We start from the raw sequence: 25999 nt of genomic DNA on the forward strand, positions 1-25999 counted from the left end.
GCGTTAACCGGTTAACCCAGGGCGTTAACCGGTTAACACTGTTGGAAATTAGAAAAATTGATATTTTAAAGTTGTGAATATAATTGGCGATTGGCCTATTACCGTTAATTCTGATGAGTAATTTGGTTGGATTATGTTATGGAGTGTTGATACAAATATGTTGATAAGTTGTGTTGAAGTTGTTGAAATACTGAGTTGTAGGCTTGGTGAGCCAAAGTTGATTTTTAAGTTGATTTTTGGTTGGAAACGTTGTTGTGTTGATATTATTATTATGTTGTCGACAGTTTAGAGTCGTGTATGCCATGTACATTCATATGCATTAAGTCGGAGCTTTGCTCACACCACGTTGGCCTGGATTGGCAAATTTTAAGTTGAAAGTTGAAGGCTTATGCCTTGATGCCCACTAGAATGGCAATGATTTAAGTTGGGAGTTTTACTCCGAATGGTACCACATGCATGACGAGTCGAGTCTCATTTGAGTTGCATTTTATGTTGTTCTTGAGTATGATATTGAGTTGATAACTGCCGTTGCTGTATGTGTAATCTGATTTGGGTGATGAAACGTGTTAAATTACTTAGCATTACGTGATGAATTATAATGCTTATTATATTGATTGAGAGACTCACCCTTACAATTATTTTTCAGGTAACGAACAATGAGTTGAGTAGAAGCTAGTGCTTGGAGTCTAGTGTAGTCTCCGTTATGGGTCATGCTCTGATAGATGTAACATCGGGACGGGACGTTTTAATTGTTTAGTGTCGGTTGTTGAACTATTTTTCATGTAATATGTTATACGTTTTAATTGGTTGACATAATTTCTATCCGCTGCGTATTTTTGAAATGTTTTATGGTTGATATAATAAAAGAGCATGACAGATGTTATTTTCGAAGATGTGACGCCCTTGTTTTGTGTAATTACTCTGATATATACCTGTTGTTGTTATTAAATATTTGGGGTATTTTAGAAGGGTGTTACACATGGTCTATAGTAATTATTACTGGTCTAAAGTGTCATTTAATTGGTTTCCTTTCTTTTAGGAGTAGTTGCAACGTATAAACAAATATTTGCTATTCTTATGCGAAACGTTGTTACTAAGTTGCAATTGGAATAGTGCCATGTCTTTTCTAAGAGTTGCTACTGTTTCATAACAGACGTGATTTTCAATATAAATTACAGGTTATGGTCATGGTGGGAAAAACACAAAAAAAAACCAATCTCAATTAATTTCTCATTCTAAATCATCTTTCTCTTCTCTAATGCATGAGAGCAATGGAAAGAAACATTCTTCTGTAAAATATTATCAACAGATACGCTTAGAGAAATTGTGCAATTCTCTTTAAGGATTCCAAAGTATCCTGCAGGAAACTCGCCGGTAACTCCTTTTGCATCCAACATAGAAAGATTGGTGGGGGTGAATTGTTCCTTAAGCTTAGTGTAAAACTACACGCTTTGGAAGTTTATCGTGCAAACTAATTTCTCTGTTTCAACTCCATTTGTTCTTAGTTTTGCAGCAACACCAAAATTCAAAGGCGGTAACAATTTTAATTTACTAAAATTAACATGTCCTAGTCGCATATGCCATAAATCACAAGACTCAACAGTATATTTCCCCACAAACATTCCCCCTTTGGAGAGAATAAATTTATCTCCCTCAAATACAGATTTGAAACCATACTTATTAAGTAAAGGTACAGAAATCAAGTTTAATTTCTAATTTTGATATAAACTTAAATTCTTGTACCACATGCATGTTAACTAAAATTACAAGACAACCTTTTAAGAGAGTTGAAAGAAATTCTAAAGTATTAGATTTAATTCATTCTGATGTATGTGATTTACATGGTTGGCCTACTATTGGTGGTAAAAAATATTTTGTCACTTTCATTGATGATTGCACTAGATTTTGTTGTGTTTATTTAATGCACTCTAAAGATGAAGTTTTAGAAAAATTCAAAAATTTTAAAGCTCAAGTAGAACTCCAACATGAAACTTTTATTAAATGTTTTAGGAGTGATAGAGGGGGAGAATTCTATCATCCTAATTATTTTGAGTCCACTGGTATTATACATCAAATAACTGCACCTTATTCCCCACAACAAAATGGGATGGCAGAAAGGAAAAATAGGGTGTTGGAAGAAATGGTGAATGCTATGTTATCATATTCTGGTTTATCCAAAGGATATTGGGGTGAAGCCATGCTAACTGCATGTTATATACTTTATAGAGTTCCTAATAAAAGGAACAAGATATCCCCATATGAACTCTGGAAGAAAAGAAAACCAAATCTTAAATATTTAAAAGTTTGGGGTTGTAGAGCAATTGTTAAGGTGCCTGAACTAAAAAGAAAGAAATTGGGAGAAAGAGGAATTGCATGTGTATTTCTGGGCTATGCTGAAAACAGCAAAGCATATAGATTCATGGTTATTGAATCCAATGACTCATATCCTATTAATACCGTGATTGAGTCATGAGATGCAATTTTTCAAGAAAGTAGATTTACCTCAATTCAAAATTGCAAAGACAATGTTCATTATGATGTTCAAAGTCTAGAAAATAATGTATCAAATAATGATATGTTGGGATGTTCAGAACCTAGAAAAAGTAAAAGAATCTGAAAAGTAAAAAATTATGGATCAGACCTCTTCATGTTCCTTGTAGAAGGAAATAATGATTCTATAAATCGTTATGGACCAATTTGCTATAACCTAGAGAATGATCCAGAAACATTTGAAGAGGCAATAAAATCTCAAGATTCAGCCTTTTGGAAAGAAGCCATCCAAGAGAAAATGGACTCGATTATGGGTAATAAAACCTGGAAATTAGTAGATCTCCCACCAGGGTCAAAACCCATAGGTTGTAAATGGATCTTTAAAAGGAAAATGAAAGTTGATGGTACCATTGAAAAATTCAAAATTGTTACCGCCTTTGAATTTTTGGTGTTGCTGCAAAACTAAGAACAAATGGAGTTGAAACAGAGAAATTAATTTGCACGATAAACTTCCAAAGCGTGTAGTTTTACACTAAGCTTAAGGAACAATTCACCCCACCAATCTTTCTATGTTGGATGCAAAAGGAGTTACCAGCGAATTTCCTGCAGGATACTTTGGAATCCTTAAAGAGAATTGCACAATCTCTCTAAACATATCTGTTGATAATATTTTACAAAAGAATGTTTCTTTCAATTGCTCTCATGTATTAGAGAAGAGAAAGATGATTTAGAATGAGAAATTAATTGAGATTGGTTTTTTTTTTCCACCGTGATCATACCCTGTAATTTATATTGAAAATAACGCCTGTTATGAAAACAGTAGCAACTCTTAAAAAAGGCATGACACTATTCCAATTGCAATTTAGTAACAACGTTTCGCATAAGAATAGCAAATATTTGTTTATACATTGCAACTACTCCTACAAGAAAGGAAACCAACTAAATGGCACTTTAGACCAGTAATAATTACTATAGACCATGCAATTGAAATAGAAAAACTTTGAATATAATATTTATATTTATATTATTAATTCAAATAATATAATCATACAATTAATTATTATTTTGAAAATTTTCTCACATATTATTTCTTCTCAGAGCTTAATAAAACTATCCCAGTTCAGATCTCTTTTTAAATATTTTCTTTTTAGTGAGAGCAAGGGATCACGAGAGGTCATTGAGTTCATTGGAATAGCATTTGTTTAGAATGTGATAAAAGGTTGGGTATGGAGGCATCATCATTTCTTCTATTGGAAGGAGGAAATATTGACAGATTGATGTTTTTGCTGAATCACGTTGTTTTCCATGATAATGTTTTGGATAGGTAGTCGTAAAAGCTCGAACATAGCGAAACCTATTCAACTAAAGGAGTATGGAGGATTTGGTTGTTCACTATAAACCTGTTTGAAATACATTGGTTTTTGGCAATAATCGGTCGACCTTCGTACCAGGCCCAAATCTACTTGAGAGTAAGCTGAGAGTTTCATGTGCAATCATACAATTAATGAGACTATGATTGCATATCACAACAAGCTCCCAGTATTTTTGTTATAGCCGCGAGGAGATAAAACCAGAATAGTATTGCATGTTCATCACTGGTTACACTAGAGAAAAAACCAGTAACCAGTCGTAGTGAAGAAACTAGTAAATATTTCAAGGGATAAACAACACTTAACTGTTCCCAGACTTAATGTAAAGAAAACTGTTTATTTAATTAAGATTTCAAGTCACATGATGCTGGAATAATTGCATTACAAATTACCAACACAGAATGGGATCACTGTAAGATCCATTATAAAGATCAATGGATACAATATTTATGAGTAGTGAGAGTATACATTCATCCTATTAATTGGAATAAGGTTAGGCCGCACGACATTCACTTGCGTACTTCGGCCTTCTTCAGTTCTTTAGCTGAAACAGATTTACTTAATAATCAGTTTCATGCTTTTAGATGTTTGAATAGAACAAGCAGAACAAACAGTATCTTAGAGCTTACCAGCTTTCTCTTCATCTCTCTTTTTAGCAGCTTCTGCTCTTTGTTGACGTATAAGAGCTAATCGTTCTGCATAACATGTCAACAAAGAAATTAAACATTAATCATTGAAGGAAAACTTTTCAGCAAAGCGTGTTGATTTTGGTTTAACTCATGCAGCTTATGCTTTTTTCTATTCAATCAATAGTTTATAATATGTAGTAATATCAAACATACCGGAGAAAATAAATAATCGATGTTGAAAAAGCAAAACTTATTACTAGTACCTAAATCTTTCTTTGATTGGTCTGTTTTTCCTTGCTCTTGCAGCCTCATATAGCGTTCATGAGCTTTCTGTTTCTCTATCTCCTCTCTACAAACAGGAGGCAAAATTTGGATATATTCAGATCAGAAGCAATACCCTCTTTAAGAGAATGATTGTATTTGTATAACCCCTTTTACAGAAACAAATTAAAAGTAAAAACCTTTCACGCCTTGAAAGTTCGGTTGTCTTGTCAACCTGCAAGCGCACGAAAACTAACATTATTCTTCCAAAATCCTATGATAATGTCTATGAAATGGCCAAAAATGAAAAGTTGAACTCACATCAACATCTCTAGCTCTCAAGTTCTTTGGCTTTACCAAGTTAGGATTTTCAATCTCAATAATCCCTTGAGTTCCTTTTTTCTTCTGTATACATTAAGTAGCAGCAAATTCAGACAATTGATCATAGAATTAGAAACAGATAAAGTTAGTATGTAATTTTTTTCCAAAAAAGTGCAAAGATTATGAGATACTAACTCTAGTTTCTTCATCAGATTGTTCTCCAGCATCATCCCCAGATACTTGTTCAGGTTCCTCTTCATTCTCAGCTTCTTTCTAATAAAGTTGTGAAGAGAATGACCATGTAAAATAAAGTAACAAATGTAAACAAAATGTAAAGCAATTTAAAATGTGTCGTGTCCATATAAAAGTTAATTGTCATTATAGATTATATGAACAAAAACATCTATATGTGAGTGATCACATGCATGCTTCATGAGAGAGGAGCAAAAGGAGGCTGAAGGAAACCTGTCTAAAACTTCGAGGACGGGTAGTGGTTCCAGCAACTACAACAATCAAAAACAACATTAAGTTTTCAGAGATTCTTTCTATGATTAAGAAATGTCATTTTTCCATTTGTTTTCTTAAGAGAAGGGAGCCAAAAGGGTTCTGGTATGTCTTAGTAAGAAATTATAACTTATAAGTTGTTTTTATAACTTATGACATATTCATAATTTAATAAAAACAACTTATAGTTTATAAGAAAACAATTTAAATTTAATTCATCTTTTGATATAGAAATAGCTTATATTATACTCAAACTAAGTTGTTTATCTAAATAGAGCTTAATCATGGCATCAAAAACTGTACCACAGCAGCCACACTACTCTATAATACTACTGCTACAACAAAGCATTAAAAGAAACAACTTATAGCTCATAAAACAAATTTTCAACGAAAAAGTGAATGGATTTAGCATAAAGGTGATGAAAGAAAGCAAAAAATGGAGGATAATGAGAAAAGGAGAGGCTTACGGAGGTCTTCCTGGGTGGAGAACTGGCGGCGACCGGTGGGTTTGCTCTTGAATTTTCCTCTTCCCATTCTCAATTCACAATTCAAATTCGATTCCACAAACAACGCTACCTATGAAATGAAGGATCTTGGAATCAAATTTTGCTTGTTTCTGTTCAAGTTTGCGTTTTATTGTTTGTAATAGCGTAGTAACCATGCAAGTATATAATAGCTTTTAAACTTTATTATGTTTCTATATTTTGTCACTCTTGCCACAATGGATTCTCTTTATTCTACATTCCAAATTCGAAAATTTGTTATCCTCACTTATCATATTTTTTTGCAATTATTAATTGAGACTATCGCACGGGTCTTTTAAAAATTTTAATATAACATTTATATTAGTACAATAATATAACTTATCAAAAAAATTATATAGTTTTACTATAAATTATATTTTCAATTACATTTAAATTTTCACCTTCATCGTCAGAAATTAATATTTTTAACTCTTTTTTTGAAATAATCTTTAATAGTGCAACATATAGTTGTCCATGAGAAAAAAATATGGAGGAAGATACACTTCAACATGTTTGAGTGACTGACCTTAACTTTTGTTGATAGTCATAGCGAATGAAACAATCAATAAAAATATATGACGCTGAAATTTGAAAGGAAGTCTTTTATCTGAAGGAGTTAATGATAAACTTGGAATAAAAACTTTCTCACCGATATTGCTACTAGATATAATTTTTTCTTCAAGCACATATCTTTCAATTTTTGTAATTATCAATTGTTGGAATAATTAGGATTTTCAAGGAGGAGGATGAGAGCCTGAATTGTAAAAAAGAAGAATTTTTATCGAGTGAAGTTGATGTTTATTTACATTATACAATGTCTTTATATAGGCAACCGATACAAAAAACAAAATCATACAAGTTACAATATTTTATATTCAATTATGTCGAATACAAACTTACACATAGACACCAATTATATGTTGTATTCTACTCTGTCGAGTACAACTCACTCTTCAGCTAATTCGACTAGGTCACACAACCAAGTCGAACACTTACTATTTACTGAAACCATGAATTACACCTTCTAACACCCCCCACCCCCAATTCATGTTTTCAAGACTTCTCAACTTGACGCTTCTCTTCAACTCATCGAACATGGCTTTCTTCAGGAGCTTTATGAGTATATCAGCTAGTTGCAGTTCTGACTTGGAATGCTCAAGTTCAAGTTTACTTTTATTTACTTGATCCCTAATAAAATGATACCTCCTCTTTATGTGTTTAATTCAACCATGACACATTGGATGATTGCTTAGGTCGCTAGCTGACTTGTTATCTACAAACACCTTCATTCTCTTAGGTTTCATGATCTTGAGCTCTTCTATAAGCATCTCTATGATATGCTGCATATGATGCAACCACGTACTCAACTTCACACGATGACAAAGTAACAATACTTTGCTTCCTTGAGCTCCAAGAGACTAGAACACCTTCGATCATGAATATGTATAGCCTGTAATACTCTTCTTCTCGTCTTGATATCCACTGAAATCTGAATTAGTGTAGCCATATATCTCTACATCTATGCTGGTATTCTTTTGCTCTGACATCAACACACCATGATCAATCATACCTTTAATGTATCTTAACACTCTCTTAACTGTAATGAGATGACACTCATGGGGTTTCTCCATGAATCTGGTCTACAATCCGACTCTGTGACAAATGGATGGACTGGTATTGCAAAGATACCTCAAGGGTCCAATGATTTTTTGTATAGTGTCGCACTTACAAACTTATTGTTTGTATCTTTCTTCAACTTTGCTCCTGTTTCTAATGGTGTTGCAGTTGCATTACAGTTACTCGTCTTGAACCTCTTCAAGATGTCTTAAGCATATTTCTTTTGGTGCAAGAACACTCATTCACTTGTATATTTGTATTCCATCCCTGAGAAATATGACAAATTACTTTGGTCGGACATTTCAAACTCCGGCATCAGCTTTGACTTGACTCGTCTCATCTCTATTTCATCTAGACATGTGATCAACAAATCATCTACGTACATGCATAAAATGATTTGACGGACCCTATCACCGTCATCTACATATACTCAATGTTTTGAGAAACACTTTGTGAAACCTGTTTAGATCACGAAACTATTTATTCTCTTATTCCAAGCCCTTGGGACTTGTTTCAAGCCATATAGAGCCTTCCTTAATCTGTACACCTTTTGCTCATTCCCTTTGATTTTGAATCCTGGTGGTTAAGTGACACGGACCTCTTCTTTCAATGGTCCATTCATAAATGTTGATTTTACATCTAATTGATGTATCTTCCATCCTCCATTTGATGCAGTCGACACAACAATCCTAATTGTCTTCAACCTTGCAACATGTGCGTAGACTGCATCAAAATTAATACCAGGTTTTTGCATAAAACTCGTCGCCACTAGTCTTGCCTTACGCTTGTAAACTTCACCTTTTGGCCTTCATTTCACCTTTTAAACCCATTTCACATCAATTGGCTTCTTATTATATCTTTCAACAAGTTCCCAGGCCTTGTTCTTTTTTATTACCCTAGGTTCTTATTTTATGGTTTCCAACAAATTTGAATCACTCATGGCTTGTTCCAAATTAATTGGTTCTGCTTCAGCCATCATCATCGCTTCTTCTATGAGACCAATGTATGCATCAATTGCTTGATTTGGAATTCTCTCATATCCAGCTAGCCTTGTCGACTCATTTCTCCTTCTTGTAGATCTTCTAACATTTTGCTCAAATAGTTCTCCTTCTCGAGTTGTTGTGGCTTCATTCTATTAATCTTCTTCTTCAAATACAGTTATGATTGTAACTTTGCTCATGTTGAACTAACTCCTGAGTCCAATTCCACCATTTGCTTTCATCCACAAGAACATCTCTATTGATTACTAGTTTATCATCATTTGGAAAATACAACTTGTATGCACTAGTCAAATGATAACCTATGAGCACCATGGTCTGACTTTGATCACCTAGCTTCTTCCTCAATTGCTCAGGTACATTCCTGGAGCACATTGATCTAAATATTCTAAGATGAATAACATTCGGCTTTGATTCTGTCCAAGCTCCATAAGGTGTCTTGTCAGCCATCTTCTTGGTTGGGAATCTATTAAGTAAGTAAAGTCTTGTCGAAACCGCTTCTCCCTAAAATCTCTTTGGCATTTCTTTAGCTTTCAACATACCTATGTCCATGTTTAGTATACTTTTGTTCTTTCGTTTAGCTATTCCATTGTGCTAAGGTGTATGGGGTGCAATGACTTCATGCTCTATACCTTCCTTATTGCAAAATCTAGCAAATTCTCGAGAAGTGTATTCACCTCCACCATCATTTCTCAGTTTCTTTAATTTGTATTCACTCTGTTTTTTGACATGCAATTTAAACTTCTTGAATTGTGTGAATACCTCACTCTTCTTTTCAATTAGATAAATCCACATATATATGGTGAATTCATATATGAAAGTTAGTAAATAGTAGTTACCTTTATTCGACCGGACTTCAAAAGGCCCACAAACATTAGAATGAACTAGCTCTAGTTTTCTCTTCGACCTCATGGAAAAGTCATGCTTGAATGCTTTCCTATCCTATTTTGCTTTAAAACATTCCTCACACACTTGACTTGGTTCCTTCACCTGAGGTAAACCATACATCCTCTTCTTCTGGTTGATCATATTTAAACTTCTGAAGTTTAGATGTTCATACTTGTGATGCCATATCCAATTCTTGTCTTCTTCTGTAGTCGAAGCAAGACACTTGTGATCAATCGTGTTGATCTCTACTTTGAAGGTCTTGTTGTCTGCCAATGGTGCTTTCATAATCTATCTTTCATCATCATCATGCACTTTCATATGATTCTTTTCTAGTTTCACATTGTACCCTTTTGCAAGTAATTGACATATGCTTATCTTTCCGGCCATCCTTTCTAATCATATATATGTTTCATTTTCCACCTTATGTGACGTGCCTTCCATCTGCAAGCTTGATCACTTTCTTAAGTGATCCATTTAACTTTGTGAACTAGTTTTTTTACCAGTCATGTGACTACTGCATCTTGAATCTATGTATCACATATTGTCACGTTCAATGCTCGACTGAGTATTGGCCATGAGTAGTGTAACACCCCAAACTGCTTTCAGGATTACCGACTGACCCCACAAACCAACACGGGTCTTTTCAGCATGTTTTGTCCTCACTCACACGCTTTTCGGGAAACTTCCCAGAAGGTCACCCATCCAAATACTACTCCAAGTCAAGCACGCTTAACTATGGAGTTCTTATCTGTTAGGCTATCAAAAAGAAGATGCATCTTGTTGTTATAGGTAGTACCAATTAATTCTTATAAGCCTCCATTCAACCATGTAGTTCCATACCTGCATAACCTCAGGATCCCTCTCATTCCGATGTGAATTCGGTTTTTCCCTAGAAGTTGCTAGGAGTGTCTCATTGTCATGCCTCGTGCACCAACAACCACTCCTTCGCCCTCGGGTGCAACATGTAACCACTCTCTGTCCTCTCCGACCTCGGGTGTTACATGCCCACCAGCTTCTGCTTGGTTCGTCCCCGAACCACATCGTACTGGGAGAGGTTTGTCTCTAATAGCATTTTAACACCCCAAACTACTTTCAGGATTATCGACTGACCCCACAAACCAACACGGGTCTTTTCAGCATGTTTTGTCCTCACTCACACGCTTTCCAGGAAACTTCCCAGAAGGTCACCCATCCAAATACTACTCCAAGTCAAGCACGCTTAACTATGGAGTTCTTATCTGTTAGGCTACAAAAAACAAGATGCATCTTCTTTTCGGTAGCCTAACAGATAAGAACTCCATAGTTAAATGTGATTGACTTGGAGTAGTATTTGGATGGGTGACCTCCTGGAAAGTTTCCTGGAAAGCGTGTGAGTGGGGATAAAACATGCTGAAAAGACCCGTGTTGGTTTGTGGGTTTAGTCGGTAGTCCTGAAAGCAGTTTGGGGTGTTACAAGTAGCACATCATCAGAGTCACTACCTCCAGCATGTGCATATTTCACTTCTTCATTATCTTTTGCTCTTGGCTTCTTCTTCCTTCAACAATCTCGAGCATAATGACCAAGTCCTTGATAGTTGTAACATTACACCTCCTTCATGTCAACTTTCTTTCCAGAATACTTGTCGCACATGCATTTCTTGATTGAATCAGAGTGATTCTTTGAATTATTTCTTGACTTCTCTTCATTAGCAAGATTATTTCCTTGTTTCGCCTTCTCTTTTCCAAATTTCTTGATGAATCTTGCTTGCAATTCCTATTCAGCCACCTTCTCCTTTTGTGTGGTTCTTTGCTTTAGTCTCATGTCATGAGCCCTCATGAAGCTTGAATTTATTCTAACTTCATCTCAGCTAGGTTCTTGGACTCTTCAATAGACATGACAATGTAAACAAAATTTGAAGTCCGAGATCTCAATATTTTCTCTATCTTTTGTAAATCATTGATTGATTCACTGCATACCTTCATCTAGTTCGTAAGTAACACTAATTTTGAGAAGAAATCAGCAACTGATTCATCTTCTTTCATTTGTGTTATCTCAAACTATTTTCTCCCCATCTGCAACTTCACCCTTTTTAGTTTTTCATCTTTGTTGTACAAGTTCTTCAACTTGTCCCACACTCTTTTGGACGATTCTTCTTCAATAATCTTCTCGAATACGTTAGGATCCACACACTAGTGAATCAAGAAAAGAGTTTTTCCATATTTCTATCTTTGATCCTTGTGTGCAGCTTTCTGAACCTTGTCTGCAGTCGCTTCAAATGACGGTAGTCCATCATTCATGATTGAATCAACAAACTCCTTGTCATAGTCTAGCAAGCCCAATGCAAAACATGTATCTTTAAAAGTGTTGTATTTTACATTATTAATTATTTTAATATCATCATAATATGTATAACCTTTCACATAATTCAACAAAGTCCTCAAATAGAACATTTGATCAGACCCAGATGCCACGTAATGTAGTCTTCAATTGAAAAAACCCTTTTATATGGAGCCCATTAATGCTTTCTTTCCATAAAAACTTTGTAGGGAACTCAAGGTACGTAAGATTCCGTGCATCGACATTTGTTTGTTAGCATCCATCCATGCCAAAAATTTAGTGCTCTCAATATATGGTTTATTTACAACCTTCTCAATTGAAGCATCATCAGAAAAAACCACGTGATACTCGTCCTCAAGATGAAAATTCAACCTTTCAACGAATGGCTCTCTGTAATTAATATAAACACAAATATCCTCCGAGCAGCTTCACTATCTAAAATCATAATACACCTTTATTTGATAAAAAAAATCTTAGAATTCTCTCTATCATCAGCGCCCTTGTTTAATCCAGCAGTAACACGATCGTGCCTTTGTTGACATATTTAAAAAGATACTTTATAGATCATGATTCATTGAACCACTCCATATTAACATGAGCATTATATCTCAACAACAAATGTTTGTTATATGGAACCATAAATCTATTATCAATAAATGATTCTCCTTTTTTAATAACACGTCATTGTCTCTTCTTCTATAACTGCACCATCAACAAACGTTTTTGGAAAGTGTTTGGTCTACCTACCTTTTTACATGCATGGGGATTTTTTATTTTGATCACCGCATGGACCATGTATCATAAGTGAAGATACAATCTTAAACAACTCAGGATCTATATCTTTATCCAGAATCCCAATAGATATTATTTTGTCTATATCATGAGGATGGACAAATCTATAACTTGGTCGTAAGAAAACCAATATGTGAGTGAGCATACAAAAGCCCACGCTTTTGAAATTCAATAGTAAAGATCACTACAAAATAATTATAAGCAAATAATTAATTAAAAATAATAATATCATCTATTAGTACGATATATTTTTTATTCTTTTTCTTGTTGTTGTTGCATCAATTTTTCCTCTGGGAATGACCTCAATTAATCCTTTGTACATGTCAACTCTTAAATATTTTTGATAATCTCTCGTATATTTCAAACGAGCAGACTCTATTGTACTAAAAGAGTCCACCAAAAATTGTTGAAACCACCTTCTAGAAAACACTATTGTAGATATAGAGAATTGTAGAAAATGCGGGAATCAAAAGTCATTTTGCACAGATGGCGCCACTATTCTGTTCTGGAACCAGAAATAAAGAGAGATGTGGAAGCTGCGACAAAATAGAACTTCTGGTGCGCCGAAGAAGGGGGTGTACCTCCAAAGTTAGTACTCTGACACTCAAGTTAGTATGTGAAAGAATAGGGAGTATTCAAATTGTGTTTGAAACTTGTTACCTGAATTAGCGCTATTCCATATATATATATATATATATATATATATATATATATATATATATATATATATATATATATATATATATATATATATATATATATATATATATATAGGGGAGAGAAATAATGACTTTGCTATCTTTCAGGCATGAAATGCGGAGGACTGTCGGATGCGCATGAGATGTAAATTTCCTATAGCATGGTATAATATAGTCCTAGGGTAAGGATAAGATTCTAGGAACTTAATTGTGTAGCCGGTCAAGAGATTTTATCCTGGAACGGATTATCTCAAGGTGGTTGATCCAAGACAAATATGATCCGCCCATAAGAGTTATAATATTGACACACGTTCTCTATCCAAGATGAGGTTGTTGGGTCGAAAAAGGACCTTGTTGAATGTATGCCTTACATGGGGATGAAGTATCAAAAGTAACTACTTATATTATATCCATAGGGAGTCGGGGACTAGTGTTTTTAAGTGAAAATGATTTGTAGTTTTCTTTTGAAATAATTATGAAACTATAAAAAGCAGTCAAATAAAAGATGAAATTAATAATGATAAAATGATGTTGGAATTAGACTGCATTAACCCTAACCAAACATATTCTCATAATCAATACATATATCAGCAATTAACATTCAGTATTATCACTTGCCACTCTGCAAATATTTCTCAGCTAAATAATCATTACGATCACATTAGATATTGATGTTACCTATAAATATTAAATCTAAAATAATTTTTAGAATTTAGTGTTTAATAGATGACTATTTTTTATCTAGACCTAAAAGGTATTCTCAATAAAGATTTAATTCATATATCAAGTTTTAATGATCAAATTATAACCGACATTAAACGCAATAATAAATATCAATATGAATGAATAATCAAAATATATAATAAAACGATCAAGACTACTACATGAGAGTTATGATTAGTTACATCTAATTCTAACAAGAGAGTGCTTAGGTACACATTGTCATGGTAGCAGTATAGAAGAAATTAGTGAAAGGAAACATCAGGAAAGACTCCTCAAACTTTTGCTTGTACCCATTTCGATCCGCTTCAATACTCTCCATGAAGAATATACGTTGGTCAAGTGACTTCAAATGCAAGAAATGGGGTGAGTTGTGATATAATTTTTTTCTGCGACTTTAAAAACAAAACAACTTTAAGGTTAATTTCAAGAAGATGGGCAAGATATGAAGATATGTACAAGAAAGTAAAGACAAAAAAAGTAAGTAGACGAGAGACTAGAAAGAACACACCAGATTTTGTCTCCGTTTAGCCCAAAATTATGAGGCATGCATCCACTCCTCAAGGAGTGACCCTTTAAATTTCCATTATCACACATTTTTACAACAAAATCAACCCACAACTTTCTTTTTATATTTTGTTTGGATACGAAGAGAAATGAAAGAAAAGAAAAAAAAAGATGAAAGAATGAAAGTGAGTAGAAAGTGAACGAAAAAAATAGTTTATAGACTATTTGGTATAACCGAAAGTGAGTAGAAAGTAGGCATGACAATAAGGCAGGATGGGGGCGGGTTTAAGCATGGGGTAATAATTGATCATTCACCCCACCCCCATTGAGGGACGTGTTTCCTCGCCCCACACACAAAAATTATAGATATATTTTCGAAGAAAAAAAATTCATAGCAACAAAAATCAATAAGTAAACTAAAAATTTGGTTATTTTAATAATAACCATAATAACTAACCTAAGTGCATATATATTTTATTAAATTCATGTTTTTTTCATAGCAATAAAAATCAATAATTAAACAAAATATTTAGTTATTTTAATAATAACCATAATATTTGGTCAATTTTATTTAATCTATATTTTAAAAACTAATAATAATTTTAATAAACTTGTTCTCGTAAGATTTTAAAACGTAAATGCTAGTAAAATTATTAAAATAAAGATGATAAAATAAATTTAATAAGCCAAGGCAGTACTAGCATCCCCTGCTCCATAATTAAGAATCGAGTTTTTTTGGCACTCACCTCCGTCACCAATTAAATCAATTTTGTATCGTTACATTTGGGGTGGAGCGGCCGAGTTCGGTGGAGTTCAAATTTTTTTTCATGCCTAGTAGAAAGTAAGACCGGGAGGTCTCGACTAGTGTAGTAAGCATGGTTTGGAAGAATCTCAAGAACATATCCACAAGATTAAGATCACTTTCTCTTATAAACATGCACATAAGGGTTACACCAAATCAGCATCTCGATTGAGAGATATTAGTATCGGAGTCGATACGTTTATTAGATACAAAGGACTTAGCATATTTTTAGTATAAGAGTCTAATGATTAGACAACTCTTTGGAAGTAGGTCAAGAGCTTTCGACGCGAGGCAGTTATAAGGTTTTCAAGGTAGTTATCATATTGATAGTTGGGCAATCAACAATTTAAACACTAAAGGCGCATAGAAGCATTTTAGAGGATGAAAACCTACATATTAGGACATGTATCGAACATGTGATAAACGACTGTTGTCGACGGTTATTTAGGACTAGTATATAAAGCAGACTCGGATCTTGAAATTGGGGTCGCAAAAAATTCTCATTGACTCTATAGAACTAAAGTACCCAAGCAAAAGAACGAATCAGTTTGTAAGAAATGTGAGTCTGCCTCCATTCTTTAAACTTTATGCAAATCAAGTTGGTTATTATTCAAACATTTTAAATTCAAATAACACATTTTTCATTATATCTTTACTTTACACAAATTATTCTTTGAGATTTTTCGAATTAATCTCTTAAGTGAATTAAACGTGTGATTCTTTACTAAAAACATCTGTAAAGAGAATGATAGATGGAATATTACCTCTTAAAGATAAATTATTAAGATGTTGCGGGTTGGAACTCGCTATGTGAGATGTTCATGCACACTTATTAGTTGAGTTGAATTATGAGACAATATTTTTATTATTTGTATTATAAAGATAAAATATAGTTTTGGCTTAAATGCATTTTTGGTCCTTTAATTTGAGTATTTTAAACAATTAGTCCCCACTACAAAATCAACGATTTTGATCCCTTAATTTTGATGACATTTGAATTTTTGTGATCCCTATCCACTTTTGGATATGTGACAATGATTATTAGGATAAATTAATAATTTTAATTTAATTATTTTAGAATTTTAAAAATTAATTAATTAAAATTAATTAAAAAAATATTTCACATATATAATTCATTTCTTTTCAGTCTCATTCCGATACATAAGATTGCATTATGTCGAATATGAATGAAGTATATAATGTGAATAAATCGATGTGAGATCTTATGATTTTTTTTAATGAGTATGCTGCTAAAATTTGATAGACACAAGGTTTATAACTAGCATCTTTATAGTTGGGTTTCAATTTCAGCTCATAAACGGTTAGTTACTTATATTAATCATTAGTTACTTATATTTTTTTCATATTTCAAAATCATTAGCAGTTTTGTAATCTTTCACTTTTATTGAATTTTATGCGGTGTCTTCTCATAGTTCTTTGGGTTTATCATTATTGCTTAATTATATATAGAACTGAGAAATTAGTTGGATATGATTTACGATGATAACCGTGTTGTTGAATTTTTGTTATATCTCATCTTAAAGTTATTACAATTTATTCTCTTAGAATTGTGGATGGCTCTCTTTTTAGTGTCTCACCTAAAACTAATCCTAATGATGTTGGAAGGTGAGTTTTAGCTTTTGTAAACTATAATATAGATTCATTATAGCTGTTATATCATATTGACATGAATTCAGCAATAAATATACTAGTGGTTAAGATAGTAGTTTGATGTAAGTAAAGTATCATTATTTTCAGCAATTCAATTTTTGCTAAGTGTTGTAATTTCACAAGTGATGTTCATATTTTGATGTTCTTCTATGTAGGTGTAATGAGCAGACCAAGATAAACCAACTGTAAACTGGCTCTCGAAGGCAGAGGAGAATTTTATAGAGAAACATAGTCGGTTGGAAGAGGAAGATAAGGAACAGGATGAAATTTTACAAGTTTGTAGGACCGACTCAATCAATCTGAAGTCTTGTTATAATTTAAAAAATATATTTAAAAATATTAATTTATATTGAGTTATTTAAAAAAATCGATAAAAATGCATAAATTTTAAAAATAAATTATGATTTTACACGTTATTTTAAAATTTTGGTGTAAAATAGATTTTCAAAACATAGGTGTAAAATATATATTTTTTATTAATAAAAAAGTGGACCCTCCAAAATTTGAGACTAAGTGTTGTAGCACATGCTGCTCTTGTACTGAACCGTCCCTGCAAGTTTGTAACTGCACTAGAGTCATACATCGTTTTTTTCATAACCAATTTTAGTGTCTACAAAAGTCAACAATATATTATTCAATGTCTTCTTGGACACAAACTTGAAATGAATGTTTTTATGAATTTGACTTACACCCGATAATTCTTTTCAAAATTTTAAATAATTAATTTTTAAAAATATTGATTAAAATAATTAATTATTAATTTATTTTATAAAAAATATTAATTAATAAATTATCTTAATCATCAATGATATAACATTAAAAATTAGTTTTCGATGATATCTCATTAAAAATTATTTTTAATTTCAATCATCAATATTACGTATGCAAAAGTAGATGAGTTATGTTTTAAGTGCTTCAGTATGAAGAGTTATATTTTTTTTACACATTATTAACGATTTGTAAAGAATTTTTAACCTTCGAAAATAAAACCCCGCAATTTAAATCATATTTTTAATACACATACTGAGAGTCTCATATGTCTTATTGTCCATCCAGACCACTATAACTTAATGAACTAACTTTTAATGTTTTTAATTAAGGAATTAAAACAAAATATTAAATTAAGTTAATGGACTTGAAATTAAATATATCTAAAAAAATAATACAATATTTTAGCTTAATACAAGTTTTAATCCTTTAATTTCATTTAATGTTCCATTTTAGTCTCTTAACTAAAAAACATTACAACTTAGTCTCTTAATTTCACTTCTATTATTCAATTTGATCATTTCCGTCAATTTTTGGCAAAAACCGTTAAGTTCTGGTGACATGGCGTAACAAAAAAGCCATTGGTACAAATTTGAGTCAACATATGTAGTTAAAGACTGATATAATGTTTAAACTCTGAGGTTCCCCGAAAATAAAACATATGTCATTTAAATAGTGTATCAATTTTTAACTACATATGCTAATTCAAATTTGTAACAATGACCTTGTTGTCACGTTACGTAGAGCTGTCAAAATAGGCTAGCCCATATGGGTCGGTCCGCCCGACTCAAAAAATCATATGACTTGTGCCTTAAAATTAGAGCCTATATTTTGTAGGCTTTTTTAGTTCAGTCCTAAAAAACTTGTTACCCATTAGAGATAGCTCGTATGGACTGTGAGTAGCCCATTAGACCCGCATAATTATAAATTTTATAAAATATGTATTTATATTTATATTGTTTTAACCCAAAATAACACTATGATTTTTCTCACCTCCCTAAATTTTTCTCTATTCTATTCAATTTTTCTATTTTAAATCCTGTACATTAATATAATTGATACTATTTCATCGTATTTTATTGGTTTTTCTTATGATAAATTTTCGAGTATTATTTTATACAATTTAGACATGTGTTGTATTTAAAAACACATTATAATATTTATAAAAGATAATATAATACTTTAAAATGTATTATATTTAAAATAATATAATTTTTGATTTCATTTATAATAAATATTATTGGGATTTTAATTTAATTTTTTATTTTAAAAAAAACTCCTTTAGGGTCGGGTAGCCCGAAACTCATATAGGGATGGGTTCGAGTAGTAATTTTCGAGCCCATATTACAACAAGGTTTTTTTTGCCCAACCCTAAAACTCGAGGCCTACTAGGGTCAGCTCGTTTAGGGTCGGGTAGCCCATTTTGACAGCTCTAACGTTACGCCATCCGAACATAATATTTTTTTGTCATAAGTTGACGGAAGTGACCAAATAGAGTAACAGAAGTGAAGTTGAATACTATCTTGTAATATTTTCTAGTTAATGGACTAAATGTGAACATTAAATTAAGTTAAGGAATTTTGTGACTAATTATCCCAATTTTTTTATGCGCATGGGCACTTAAAGAAGCGACTAGTTTCATTAAATGTAAAAAAAGAAAAAGTAGTTGTACCATTAAAAAAATGGCATAATTAGTCACCAAATCCCTTAATTTAATTTTGAGTTCCGCTTTAGTCCCTTAATAAAGAAATATTACAGTTTGATCCCTTAATATTAATTCAATTAGCATTATTGGTCTCTTTCGTTAATTTAGCTGGAAAAAACGTTAGTATTTGCAAATGTGGCGTGCCAACTATGTAATGACTCAGCAAAAGGATAAAAAATCATTATTTAAGGGTTTCACTTGTATCAGACATGCTTATTATTTCTTTCTTGATATTCAAACGTGATTCCGTAAAGTCTTCATCGTGTATTTGATTCAAGCTATGTTAGTATGTTTTCTTTCTTTCTCAATCTCATCATTTTTCTTGTCCGCATTTCCAGAAAGGATTTCATCGTTTTTCTTTCATTTCATCTTGTCTCCGTTTCTAAGATTTTAATCTTCTCCAATGTCAAAGTTGTCAAGCAGTGCTTCCATTGGAACAACTTGATCGATTATTCGTATAAACAAGAGAAGGGAGTGTTGCCAAGATGAATGTGCCATTTGTATTGTGGATGACATGAACAATGTAAATTTTAGGAAAATTTTTGGGGTTGTAGAAATTACAGAAATCATATGAATAAGGGTTATAATTTCTTCAAATGGTTAGATGACGATATTGTTGATGAAAGGGATTTGAAGATTCAAAGACAAAAAAAGAAAATTTACAAATTGAAGAATCATATCATCCATATTAGAGGATGGTTGAAAGTGCCCATTCTGGTTGGAATATTGAGCTTAGCGTTTAACGTTGCATTTATGTTGGGTGTCTATTGAGCTTAGTGTTGAAAGGTATTTTTAGATTGGGATTTTGTTTGTTTCTTGAGCTTAGTGTTGAAATGTATCTGTCAACATTGTTATTTATGTTGGGTGACATTGGTTTACAAATGCACATTTGTGTAATGAGTTTATTAGTGAAATGTATTTGTCATGATGTTATTAGTGAAATGTTATTTCTGTCTCCCATGAACATATCAGAATAAATGTACTTTTGTGTAATGAGTTTATGAGTGAAATGTAGTTGTCATAATTTAGAATTGTGTAACATAACCATAACATTTCATATCATTCCAATAATAATCCATAACCATGACAAAAGTTACATTAAAAGTCATAACAAAAGTTACATTATAAGTCATAACAAAAGTTTTATTATAAGTCATAAGTCATAAACTACAAAATAGGCATTGTAAGTCATATGTTACAGAATAGAAATTGTCATTATAAGAACCAACAAAAGTGACATGATAAGCCATAAGTCATAAACTACAAAATAGGCCAAAAGTGGCATAACTGGTACACATCAAAACAACAAAGCATAACTATTAGGGATGACTCAGAAGATATTTTATGCCTTTTTGAAGTCTCCTTTTCTTTTTGGGTGGTTGTTGAGTTGAAACTTTAGTTGGTGTTGACTGAGTTAAAACTCCAGTTGGTGTTAACTGAGTTGAAGCAATAGGCAATGATGGATGAGTTGAAGTAGCAGACAGTGTTGGCTTACTTGAAGCAGCAAGTAGTGATGGATGAGTTGAAGCAGAAGTTGGGGTTGGCTGAGTTGAAGTAGCAGTTGGGGTTGAAGTTGTAGGTAGCTTGCAAGTGGCCTTGTTGTGACCATCTTTATGGCATTGACTGCATTTGATATCAAATTTTGCTAGTTTGAGTTGTGGCTCATTTCTCACTTGTTCTCCATCCAAATTAACATCCTAACATGAAGATTCTTGGTCAACTGCATCTTTATCTTCTATCTCAATGGTCCCTCCTTCATCAAACTTGTCACCTAGATTATTCAAATTTTCAAAAGTACCAAAATCATCAAAAGTTCATTTTACACCATTATTCAAATCATCCAAGGTGTCATCTCCTAAACTATTCATAGTACTTAAATCTTCAAAAGTGCATTTCACACCATTATTCAAATCTTCCAAATTGTCTTCTTCTACACCATTGGGTCCTACATTATTAGAGACAATATTTGTTATTTTCCATGAACTGGGTGCATGAAATATAAATGCACGCTCCCATTAATCAGTGCTATCAATTTCATTCTATTTGTTCTTGCATCATCTTTCAACAAAACTAGCTCATTAATATTCATTGCGTCATAATACCACAAACTTTCCACTTTTTGGTACCCTAAATCCTTTAAACCACCCAGAACCTCAAAATAACTCCAGAAATCGGGGTTAACTTGTCAAACCTTCTATAACTCTTTATAATCTAATCTATTAAACTCAACAAACACACTTCCATGATGGATAACACACTCAAACTTATCATTCATGGCCTAATCACACCTAATAATGCATAAATAAGTCTTTGAAGAAGGAGAAAACGTTAAAGATTTACTTTTTAATATAACAAATGCATAATCGTGCCTTAGACTAGAAATGAATAATGGTGAAAGTAGATAAAAATCGTCTTCTTCGTCGCTCCAACTATCGTCGTCTTCGTCGCTCCAAATCTCTTCGCAGCTAGGATTTTCGACTATGAGAGAGTAGAACAATGATCTAGGGTTCGAAACTAAAGAGTTTAGATGAAGAAAACTACTTTTGTTGGTATGTGAAAAATTCAAACTATGATATTTCTAAAGTTGGAACTGATATTTCATATTTTAAATTAAAATAAGTTTATTAATAGATACAAAAACAAAAACAATATACAATGTCAATATTTTCAATATGTCACGTGGGTATTTGTTAATGTTTTTTCAATAAAATTTAACAGAATAAACTTCTAAGAGTAACAGGGATATTTTAAAAGACTAAATTGTACCATTTTTAAATTAAAAAATTAAATAAAAATAATAAATTAAATTAAGGATCTTGGGCGTAAAAGCAAAGTAAAGGCAAAATGTGCATTTATATATTAATTAAAAACAAGCTATTGGGAGTAAAAAAATTATATTCTAACGTCAACAGAAATTCTTTTGGTCTCTTCAATTGTGTATACACTCTTGCATTCCTAGAAGAATTGAAATTCAGTGATTAAATCGAATCTCTCCGCTAGAAATTCACATATTGCTACCGGTAAGTGTACAAATCTCTTTTCTGTTTAATCATAAGTTGTAATTTTAATCCAAAGCCCGGTTTTTCGTTTTAATCTATCTTCTTTTAATTTTTGAAAACTTGGGTTAATAATTTTGTGTTCAATTTTGGTATGAACATGCATAGCCTACTAAGTGTTTGATGAAATGTATGTGTTGGTGATGGGGTTTCAAATTGGCAGGAAATGAAGAAAGGAGTGCACCCACAAAAGCAATGGATATCGTATGTTACTCAAACTGGTAGATTGATGAATGTGATGATGACAAAGATACATCCTGTTGGTAAAGTCTACCACTTTCGTGCTAAGCGTCAAATGGCGGAGAGTTTGGGACAGATTGCCAAGTTCAGGCGTCGTTTCGGGTTGGAAAATCCAGAGGCGGGTGAAAAGAAATGACTTTTCCTGACTCTACAAGTAGGTTTGGTTTTGTATTTCATGCAAGTTATTTTGTGGAAAATCCCAAAGAAAAGGTCAATTTTTTGTGAATTTTCTTAGCACTACTACATCATGTTATGCACTGATATTTATGGTGAAAGAGCAAATAACCGCTTTCGGTTGAATTACCATATCTAGTTATTATTTCAGCCTTTGTATTTCTTTATTTCATTTGGAAACACAATATATATTCTATGATTGAGATATGATAAAAGTATGCAAATTTTGCGTGTCAACGAACAATTATAGCTTTTAAATAAGATATCACATTCATCTATGTGATTATCGTCAATATGTGTCTTGAATCAAGACTTGAGCAGATTGTGCAATTTCTGAACTAAATCATCTATGTAGGAGTTTTCCAGCCCCTGACTGAGCAAGAACTCCCTCCATTGAGCATGATTCTTTCTCACTATATGACCCAATTTACTCTCACTGTCTATTACGGTTCTCACTGCCTTGCACACAGCTTCCCTGGTAAAAAGTCCATCTTCAGTTTTTTCTACCTCTATTCCTACTTTTAAATCTCCGCTCATTATTCTTGCATTGATGAATTGATCTCCTGCGTGGGGCAGTAGTACTAATTGACAATCATTTACCATGGCCTCTGTTAATGATCCGGATCCACAATGAGTCACAAAGCAACCCACAGATGGGTGGCTCAGGATCAATTGTTGTTGAACCCAATCTCCTTCAACTACCCCTCTTCCCTTTATTCTCTCACCAAATCCTTCAGGTAGAGCTAATTCCATTGTTTCAGCTCCTATTGGTGGTTTTAAGGCAGCTAGAAAAGGCATTCCTGTAAGTTCAAAACCCAATAACAGTTCCTTAAATTGATGACTCTTCAAAATGCATTCACTTCCAAAGGCACAAAAAATCACTGTTTTGGGTCTGAAACTTCCTAGCCAAGTCACCCATTTTTCTTCTAAACTAGAGGTTGGTGGATCCGGCAAAACTGGCCCTGCCAAAAACACCTGCTTTCTCATTTGCTTTTCAAGATAATCACAATAAGGGCCTTCCATTTCTCTGCTAGTTTTGAAAATTATAGCGTCACAGCTGGTGAGAGAGATCAACTGTCGCTCCATAAATGAAATATCTTTGCCATAATCCTTTAAAGTGGACGTGGCTAACCCTCTTGCTTCATGAAGTTGCAGCTTGATAGATGACGGTGGAAAATCTGGTGGAGGGTCAAGCAAATCATCTTCTGTTAATGGCTTCTCATGAAGTTTTCTTTCGGGGCTTATCAGATACCCCACAGTGGCAGGGCTGATTGTGCAGTAATGTAAAGCCTTAATGCCAGACCGGACCGCTAATGCAGGTAACCAATATGTGAAATCATAGAAAACCATATGTGGTTTAAGCTCTCTTAGAGAATCTTCAATGATAGGCTCAGTAAGGTCCATTGCAGTCATGAGAAGGGAATGCAATGAGAAAGGAATGTCTGCAGTTGTTTCAGATCCATGAGGAAGACCATCCACGTTCGGTATGGTGATTGGAATGAAGGAGACCCGATCTGGGTGGAGATTGAAATGCTCCAATTTAGATATAGTATTTCTAGGCATAAGGAATGAAATCTTGTGGCCCCTCTCAGCAAGTTTGTTGGATATATGAAGATATGAGGTAAGATGGCCTAATGCAAACCATGGATACATTGCAACATGAAATTTGTTGGCATCCATTGTTGATAAAAAGGAATTAAGGATATGTAACCAATCTAAAATCACATAAATGTGGCACACTTGCTAAGTTAAGAGCTAATATGATATGTATTGCATGAATAATTTGTTTGAAAAATGGAACAAAGAAACTATGAGATAAGAACATCAATGATTTGTAAACAAAGCTAACATTTTAAAAATCATGAAATTTATGTGCTTATCCACTTTTCTAGAAGTGGTTTCGTCATGATCTTTCTCATGCCAAAGCTCAACTATAGAAAATTGGCAATTAACATTTTTGAGAGAAATGCTAGTTTGGACACAAATCCAAATATTTTATATTTAGACACGCGCACGTAAATAAATAATTTCATACCATTTCTTTAGATTCAAGACATAGAAAAATATATGTGTATTAGATTAGTCAATACAATTTTTATTTTTATTTTATTTTGACACTTTCACTGTTTATTTGTGTTTTCGAAAAAATTTTGAGAGATAAATTGGACATATGTCCAATGTTTATACTAATTGTTTGATGATTTGATTGTATCTCTCCTTTTTGTTTTTTATTCAATAATATTTCTTTATTAAAAAAGTGTGTGGGTGTCAAATTTGTTGCAACTTTTTGAATTATTATTGAAAAAATGTTGTGCACAATACATCACTTCCATCTTCACAAACCCAAATATTTAGTATTTAGGCGCGCGCGCACACAAAATCCAACAAAGAAAAATAGTTTCATCATATTATTTTTATATTATTTTAACTTTTTGTTTTTCTAATTTTTTTATTTATGTGAGTGAGTCTAGATATAAAATATTTGAGTTTGTGTCCAAGCTAGCATTTCTCTTCTTCCATTTAATTAAAAGATGTCAATGAATAATATTCACGTTAGATAATGTACCTAATATCATTTCTTGTGTCCCAAGTTTTTTAAAGAATTATTATGATGAGTCATGATTAGATTCTGAATTTGAGAGTCCCAACTTCTACCTGGAAGTTTGAATAAGTTTTCGTAACTAATTATATCAATGTTAATGTCGAACGATCGCACCATCCAATTCCAAAAAAGTAAGGTATACATGCATATAAGAAATAAGTGGTATACATTTTCCACATCATGATTGAAAAGAGAGCACTTAAAATCCATATGCATTTCTCTTTCAATTAGGTTGTCTTCTATTGCAAGAACATTATGCATTAGCTTCCAAGTCACTAATGACTTAGGAAAAGGTATGTAGGAATGTTAAATGAACTTTGTCTAAGAAGGCTCAATGTGATCCAT

At 32.8% G+C, this 25999-nt stretch overlaps 3 protein-coding genes across 3 annotated transcripts; 1 reads left to right on the forward strand and 2 right to left on the reverse strand.

Moving 5' to 3' along the window:
- Positions 1–4177: 4177 nt before the first annotated feature.
- LOC127081404 (uncharacterized) lies at positions 4178–6240 on the reverse strand. The gene is made up of 8 exons (XM_051021663.1): positions 6043–6240; positions 5537–5574; positions 5267–5344; positions 5072–5155; positions 4951–4985; positions 4753–4838; positions 4490–4555; positions 4178–4404 (listed from the first exon to the last, which is right to left on the reverse strand). Exons 1-8 carry the CDS (start codon positions 6107–6109, stop codon positions 4370–4372), a joined length of 489 nt encoding a protein of 162 aa, XP_050877620.1. The 5' UTR covers positions 6110–6240; the 3' UTR covers positions 4178–4369.
- Positions 6241–22433: 16193 nt separating this feature from the next.
- LOC127081421 (uncharacterized) lies at positions 22434–23178 on the forward strand. Its single transcript, XM_051021675.1, has 2 exons — positions 22434–22602; positions 22802–23178. The coding sequence occupies exon 2, from the start codon at positions 22805–22807 to the stop codon at positions 23012–23014; it is 210 nt and encodes a 69-aa protein (XP_050877632.1). The 5' UTR covers positions 22434–22602; positions 22802–22804; the 3' UTR covers positions 23015–23178.
- A 180-nt stretch (positions 23179–23358) lies between these two features.
- LOC127081413 (cyanidin 3-O-galactoside 2''-O-xylosyltransferase FGGT1-like) lies at positions 23359–24732 on the reverse strand. The gene has a single exon (XM_051021670.1). It carries the CDS (start codon positions 24730–24732, stop codon positions 23359–23361), a length of 1374 nt encoding a protein of 457 aa, XP_050877627.1.
- Positions 24733–25999: the final 1267 nt, after the last annotated feature.

The sequence above is a fragment of the Lathyrus oleraceus genome, chromosome 1 (genome assembly GCF_024323335.1).
Source record: "Lathyrus oleraceus cultivar Zhongwan6 chromosome 1, CAAS_Psat_ZW6_1.0, whole genome shotgun sequence".
Lineage (NCBI taxonomy): Eukaryota > Viridiplantae > Streptophyta > Magnoliopsida > Fabales > Fabaceae > Lathyrus > Lathyrus oleraceus.

Coding starts and splice junctions, on each gene's coding strand:
- LOC127081404 (XM_051021663.1), bottom strand. CDS start 6,109: ATGGGAAGAGGAAAATTCAAGAGCAAACCCACCGGTCGCCGCCAGTTC. Junction 5,575..6,042: donor CTCCACCCAGGAAGACCTCC/GTAAGCCTCTCC, acceptor TGATTGTTGTAG/TTGCTGGAACCACTACCCGT. Junction 4,986..5,071: donor TGAGAGCTAGAGATGTTGAT/GTGAGTTCAACT, acceptor GTGCGCTTGCAG/GTTGACAAGACAACCGAACT.
- LOC127081421 (XM_051021675.1), top strand. CDS start 22,805: ATGAAGAAAGGAGTGCACCCACAAAAGCAATGGATATCGTATGTTACT.
- LOC127081413 (XM_051021670.1), bottom strand. CDS start 24,732: ATGGATGCCAACAAATTTCATGTTGCAATGTATCCATGGTTTGCATTA.